Here is a 7,341-nt window from a genome sequence, read left to right as displayed (position 1 = left end):
TGCAGGAAGTGGGAGTGTCGGTCTAGAAAAATGGACACCTCTCACGATTGACGGCAAACGTATTTTGGTGGCCGAAGACCAACCGTCTCATGTACATAACGATAGAAATACAGATTTCCGAGTTTGACCAATGAGCGGCCATTTTGTTTTCTAACGATTGCTCATTGCTTTCTGTTCAAACTGCTTCGCAGCATATTTTTTGCTTACTCTGGTCGACTGTTAACATTGTTGTCTGAACGTGAAAGGACAAGTCCACAAGGCCGCGAGGCTAATAAGTAGTTTGTTGAAACACAACGTATGCAGCTCCAGAGAGGAATGCCCAGCTCCCTCCTGAATATAGCCTTGAAGGAGAGCCGCAGGGCATTTAATCATTTCACAGCTGCCAGCCAGTCTCGTTATATGGTAGAAAATGTTAGAATAAAGCAGCTAACGGCTTGAATTATGCTCTTCTTATGGCCCCCCCTTTTCCGAGCCCTGTAGAGCGTGTCGGCTCCCAGGACACGAATAGCACCTCAAAGATAGCAAGGTCTGGAATGTGACTCTTCCCCCATATGTAGCTCGCTTACAAGAACAGAAGCACTGTGTTCTGTTCAACAAAGAAAAGATGTCTCTACACCTAAACGGTTGCATATTGTTGCTAGAATAGATATTTGAAGGTGTCATATTCGTTGAAATTGTCCATCATCAAACCGAGTTCAAAGAAACCCAATAAAGGGCGGTGTTAAACATGTCACAGCTGATTGTATGATATGCATTTTGTATATATGTAACTGATGTACGTAATTCGCTCTCTTGCGTCCCTCGAGGTCTAGAGATACACGTTGCGGGGCGTGAGGCCGAGTTGGCCAACTGAGACTATTTGCGTTGTAATAAACCCTATTGGGAATACAACCTCGTATCTGGCGTATCTATCGTGTGTGGTGATTTGCCTTGTTTCCATAACGTGAGGGACCCCTAGGAGCCCCTTTCAGGAGTTGGAGCCAAAATATACCAAGAACAATCAAAATAACACACCAGAGCCTAATTGTAACATATGAGATCCCATGATTTAGAAAGATGTTTGCAATGGTATGCCTTAATGTTCTACTGCTTACCACCCACATTAGGTATCTGCAGGTGCCTGGGCATTATGATAATGTGTGAATATGCGCCAGTGCCATACTACAGTATTTATTACACTTCTTGCTCATCGGACCATTGGATAATGATTTGCATAAGGAGTGGCTCAGCCCAATTTTTAATCTAACCATGTGCAACGTTGTGCAGAAGCAATGCTGCTGCTGTTGTCAGCCAAAAACGATTGTATTGATTTGAATGTATATGAGCCTGTGAGAACTGCTTATATTAGAAAGGAAAACGTGTATTTCTGAGGCTCTTCAAAGCTTTTAATATATTTTATTTTGTAACTCTAACAGATCACTTCCAATGTTTTAGTCTGTGTGTATGAAAATGCCATTATTTGTGTTAGTGTAGCAGAGCTATTCTATTCAAATATGTTAATTGTGCCAATACCACCCCTGGTTAAGGGATCATCAAGGTAGAAGAGAATCCAATGGCACTAGTCACCTTCACACGTGTATACATCATAAAAAAACTGGACAAAGGGATTGTTTTGGGTTGTAGTTTGTCTCCCTATGTGAGAGAGGGTATGCTCAGACGTGGGTCCCTTGCTTGCTGTGCCATAGGGAACCAAGCTATACTTAACTGAGGAGGCCCAACAAGGCCAGAACATGTCTGAGGTTGCTTGAGTTTCCATGGAGAGGGGACCTAGCCTAGCAGTTCGGGCTGGGCTGCTCCCATTTGGGGTGGTATCTGATTGAGTTGCATACAGCTGGAACCCTTTTGGAATGGGGCAGACGGGCTAAGAAATGGCAGTGTGGAAGGGTGCCCAGATCAATGCTAGTGGTTCTGATGTATTTAAAACCTTCCACCCATAACTTTTTTGGTTCCAGAGATGTGCGTCACATCTGTGATATACAGAGAAAATCTAGGCCCTGTCCACATCTGCTTGACACGGGATTATTGGGTGGAATTGTACGACTACTAACTACAATTCATACTGTAGTAACCAAACATTCTGAAGAAAGCCTTGCTCTTGAAACAGCTCAATCTAAATACTATATAGTGTCGTATAGAAAAAAAAGACTGCATCGAGTAACTGTTGAAGAGCCACAGAGCCGGTGAGTTAAAAAAAAGAAAACCAATTTCAGAGTAGCAAACAATGAGCAAGGTGGTGTTTGCCCACGGATATCAATCAAAATGATAATGGATGTTTGTTGCTTTAAAGACACAGATCTGGCTCACATATAGGATTGCACTGTCCTAATACCCATGCTAATCGTTCAGACCTCATCCTCAGTACTTGAGTGTTCTTAGAGACACTCTTTTCCTTAGCACTTTAAGTAGGGCCTGCTTCACTTCCTTGTTCCTGAAGCTGTAAATGATGGGGTTTAGGAGTGGTGTGAACATGGTGTAACATAGGGCAAGTGCTTTGTTCAGGCTGAAAGAGTAGGACTCCCTTGGGCCAATGTACATGAAAATGATGGTCCCAAAGAAGATGAGGACCACAGTCAAATGGGATGCACAGGTGGAGAATGTCCTCCGTCGCCCAGTGGCAGATGGGATCTTCACCACAGTGAATATGATGTTGACATAGGACAGAAGTATTACCATAAGGGAGGTCAGAACAACAGCAGAAGCACATGCAGTGTCCACCATCTCATTCACAAAGGTGTCTGCACAGGCCAGCTTCAGCAATGGTACAGCATCGCAGAAGAAGTGGTCAATGACGTGCGAGTGGCAGTAGGGTAGCCTAGCCATCAGGGTGGCAGGTGCCAGGGTGGACAGAAAAGCCACCAGCCAAGAGCTAATTGTCAGCCACATGCACATCTGCCTGCTCATAATAGCGTGGTAACGAAGAGGGTGGCATATTGCTAAAAAACGATCCAAAGCCATGGCAGCAAGCAGGAGAATCTCTGTACATGCTAAAGAAAGAAAGGCGTAGAGCTGCACCATGCATCCACCAAAGGAGATGTATTTATGCCCCGATGAGAGCCCCTCAATCACCTTTGGGGCTGTGACTGACGTATAACACAACTCCAGGAAGGATAGCTGCCCCAAAAAGTAATACATGGGCGTCTGCAGGTGGGCATCCACTCTGGTTAGCACAATGATGGTTGCATTTCCTGTCAATGTCACTAGGTATGTCAACAGGAAGATGGGGAGCAGCAAATGAGAATCCTGATCTGGAAACCCCAGCAAGAGGAATGCACTTGTACTGCTGCTGCTGGTATTCTCATGGTCCATGGTCGATGTTTATCAAAAAAGAGGAAATACGCTGATTTATCGACCCGTGTTGCTTCTTCTTTGTATCACCCCTCCTTTCTTTTCTTGCCTCCACTGCTCAGAAGACCTAGATGAATAAAAGAAGTTGATAACATGAGGCTGTCAAAGTCTAGAAGGTTGAATCAAATTTTGAAATATCACTTACATTTCTCCCTCACCAACAGGTGCAATTTCAGAACGTGTGGTAGAGCAATTAGGAAAATACAAGTTGGCTCTTCTGTATTGGGTGAATTTGTGGCTATTATACACTGTTTAAATCAATGCTCTTGGCGCAATTTCTCCCAACACTTCACACCATTTCATCTTGCACCCAGTATTTAATGTAGCTGTTCATGCAACTGGCTTCTTTAATAGGCTTCATAAATGACTTTCTGTCAATTTATGGAATTCTTTACTTATGGGGCCCATGTTATCACTCTAAAGAGCCACTTGATCATCTGTTCACAATGTTAAGGGCCCGGAAGACATTCACTCTTGCCTTGAACAAGTTTGAAGGTCCCATAACACCCAGTACATTTTGCCCAGTGGGTATGTAAAGCTATATGCACCACTGGACAGGAATGGGATGCCACCCTAGTTGGGGTACTAATCAGGGGATGGCAGTGAGCAAAACAGAAGTATGAGGCTGTGCATGCCCCGGGCGAATGATCCAGCGACATGATTAAGGGGATGTTGGCCAGAGGTGTGCAGAAAACAAGTGGGTTTGCTACCAGGTGTAGAGGGATACCAAAGGAGAGCATGCCAGTATATAGAGCTTGTAGGAGAGAGTAGGAGAGATGCTGTAGAGATAGGGATACTATAGATGAGGGGCAGTAAGTAGGCCATGACAGTATATTCAGAGGAGACAGTAAACAGATTACAGACAACAAATAGCTGGCCTACACTAGCATTACAAATACAAGCATGTTTTAACATGATCCACTTCAGGGTGGATAGGTCATCTGTCCAGTTTGCACTACATATATTAATCCAAACTAACCAACTAACACTTCTTCCCATTAATCTTTAATATAAACTGTGCAAAATGCTTCAGATGACATGTCAACATTATTTTGCAGTGGAGTTTAAACGTGCAGGCAGTTTGCTGGCTGTGATTTCATTGCACAAACTGTGAAGGAAAATATGCACTCTGGTGAAAGCGCTATTGTACCAGAGGAAATTATTTTTACAAATCTTTTTATAAAGCTATGCTTCCAGGGAAACCAGCTCGAATGATGTGTATACATCAGGAAATATGCAGATTTTAGTGAGATTGACAGGGTTAGCATAGAAATTCAGGAGACAGAAGGGGTGTGGGGAATTCGACTGACAGAATAGCACAGGAAGAGTTCTACCGACATATGGACATATGAGTGAGTGACTGGCTGGGATCGTGCAGTGCAGAGAGGCAGGAGTTTCTAGGAAGCTGTGGCCTTCTCTTGTATGCTGATAAGCCAGTTCAGAGGGGTCGCTTGTGACAACAGCGCAGAAAAGTCACTCATATTTAATGTGCATATATCTGTGATAAGTGAGGCAAATGTGTGCGAATGTATTCTGAGACAGCTGGGGAAGTCTTATTTTTATCCAAAAGAATTCAGCACCTTTCGAATGTTATTTGGAGAAAGTGCATCTTTGTACTAAGTGTGGTTCTTGCCAAATATTCATAACCCAAGGTCGAAGTGGGAGAAACTCAGATTGTGTCATTGAGCTGAGCTCATGTTAAAATTTCTCTCTTGCTGCTTATTTTTACTGAATTACATTCCCATGAGTATTTGTATCTCTATTCAATGTTGCTGTTTTACAATCAGTAAGTTAATTTATAAGTGCACATTTTAAAAGTTACTGCGCGTCTTGATACATTCGTCATGGCACTCGGGTTGTGTCATTCGTTTTACTGTTATTTTTTATAGATAGACAGATTGTGTGAGTGTGGTGTTTCGGCTGTGCATGCTTACAGCTGAGCAGATCTGTCAAAGATAAAAGTCCACCCTCATAAATAAGTTGCTGGAGAGAAGGGTAGCTCTGTCAACATTTCAAGTGTGTTAGGACCAGACATCTGTATTTAGAGTGAATCCAAATGGAATACAGGTAACATAAGGAAGTCTTGTCACATGATAGAGGGCATCATCAGAATAACGCAACACCACTATACCACCATAAGTTAATATCACAATAGCTCTCTGACAAAATCCATAACAAGCTAAATTGCAAAGGCAGAGCCGGTGGTGCAGAGCAGCGTGCTTCTGTAATGGCACTGGAGTGAAATACAACTGGCACAATGTTGATTAATGCAGAGAAGAATCGGTGTTCTTGTAACTTACAGATTGACTAATAGGAATACAGAATTGGTAGAAAGGCTGTCTTTACATTTATTAAATACTGTCCTTCCGGGCTTAAAGTGGGTATTTTCAATCCGTCTCCCTCCCCCTGCAGGAAAGATGGAAAGGAGAGGCATTATGATATTTACTTTTGCAAGGGTCAGCTCTTCTGTACTGGGCAACTGGGATACCAGGCACTCATGGGCTAGCTTTAACTATGAAAGGGAAATGTGATTTCACTTTGACAGTTTAAGTTTCCCAGAATGCATGCACAATGTGTTTTCTTTCCCCAGCCTTGAAGGGCCCGTTGGGGATGCTGACTAGGGAACTGCAGGTTTAAATATGCTGAGGTGGTGCTCCTACACCTCCCTTCATATTTAGGCCTACCAGGGCGGTGTTTAGGAGGCACTCCACCTCGCCAAACATGCGCTCAGGAAGCTATCTCTGCTTCCTGGTTAATTAGTGTTTTTAAGTGGTGAGACTGGCCTATATTGGTGCAGCCAGCCTTGATATGTTTCACAATTGTGGCATGAACCTTTTACTGGAAAAGCCAGCAGTAGTATGTTCTTACCTGGGGATACTGAAATACATTGGCAGAGTCAGCATGACCATGTTTTCTTATAATATCATTACTGGCATTATGGGGAAGCAAACATCAGTATGTTCTGATATGGGAATGCTGCCAGATATTGGTGCAGCCAGCATGGAATAATATGGGCACAGCCAGCATGATCATGTTTTTTATACTGGAATTTATATTTTGTTAGAAATGGCATCATAAAAATGTGTTGGAAACAGTGGCTTTTTACCCAATTTTCCCCAAAAATGTGATGTAAAATGCACAATTTTAACCCATTACTTTAAACATGTTTTCGATCACTCCTGCATGTTCGAGAGTAATTTTTACACTGCTTCAATTAAAAAATTCACCTGATGCCACAGAGAGAAAGGATAGACATCACAAGGCAGGCCCTTGAGTGAAGATATGATGCCATTCACAGAATGAGAGCTAGAGAAATCATGTTAAATCAGGTTTCTGAACATGAAGCACAACACCCAGGCCTTAATGGGACAAAGCACAGTGACACACCATATATAAAGGCAAACATATGAAAACACAGTAATACCAATATACATCTGAACCAACCAAGGCGACTAAAGAAAAGGGGAACCAGTGTGAGCCTTTCGTGCTTCACATACAGTGTAGACATGCAGTGCAGACATGGCAATGACAAGTGTTCTGACAGAAGGAAGAGAAAAGAGCAAGGCATGCCAGGGAAAAAAGCACAGACATGGAATTATCAACAGGTTGTGGGAAAAAAAAAACATATCGGCATAAAAAACATGATCTTGAAAAGCATTGATTTTATTGACCAATTTCTTGATGGCAGTGGCTGATTGAGAATGTTCTGGGCCCCACTAAATGTTGTCTAGGTTGCTTCTAAGTGTGTCCGATACTTGATTCTCGAACGGTAATGGATGTGTGAGACACAGCAAGAAATGCCCATTTGTGCTTCAACTGAGAGCATTTCAACTAGTACGACAACTAAAGTGTGCTGTGATCACCTCACAATTAGTACCCGGCAATGAGAGGTGGCAGCCTTCCAGCCAATGAGGTGCCTCGGAATGGAGTCCTTCCAACACAGGAAAATACCACGCTCCGAGCCTTCTAAGAGCAGGAGGCCGCCATCTTCCCTCG

At 43.0% G+C, this 7,341-nt stretch overlaps 1 protein-coding gene across 1 annotated transcript; it reads right to left on the bottom strand.

The window, feature by feature from the left end:
- Positions 1-2,355: 2,355 nt before the first annotated feature.
- Positions 2,356-3,306, bottom strand: LOC138520407 (olfactory receptor 6B9-like). Its single transcript, XM_069632808.1, has one exon. The coding sequence runs from the start codon at positions 3,304-3,306 to the stop codon at positions 2,356-2,358; it is 951 nt and encodes a 316-aa protein (XP_069488909.1).
- Between the last annotated feature and the right edge of the window lie 4,035 nt (positions 3,307-7,341).

The sequence above is a fragment of the Ambystoma mexicanum genome, chromosome 13 (assembly GCF_040938575.1).
Source record: "Ambystoma mexicanum isolate Mex_15411 chromosome 13, UKY_AmexF1_1, whole genome shotgun sequence".
NCBI classification, from domain to species: Eukaryota; Metazoa; Chordata; class Amphibia; order Caudata; family Ambystomatidae; genus Ambystoma; species Ambystoma mexicanum.
The sequence above is the reverse complement of the archived record's forward strand: the minus strand, read 5'-3'. Positions and strand labels throughout refer to the sequence as shown.

Excerpts from the sequence above, each read along its gene's own strand:
- LOC138520407 (XM_069632808.1), bottom strand. The coding sequence starts at position 3,306 with ATGGACCATGAGAATACCAGCAGCAGCAGTACAAGTGCATTCCTCTTG.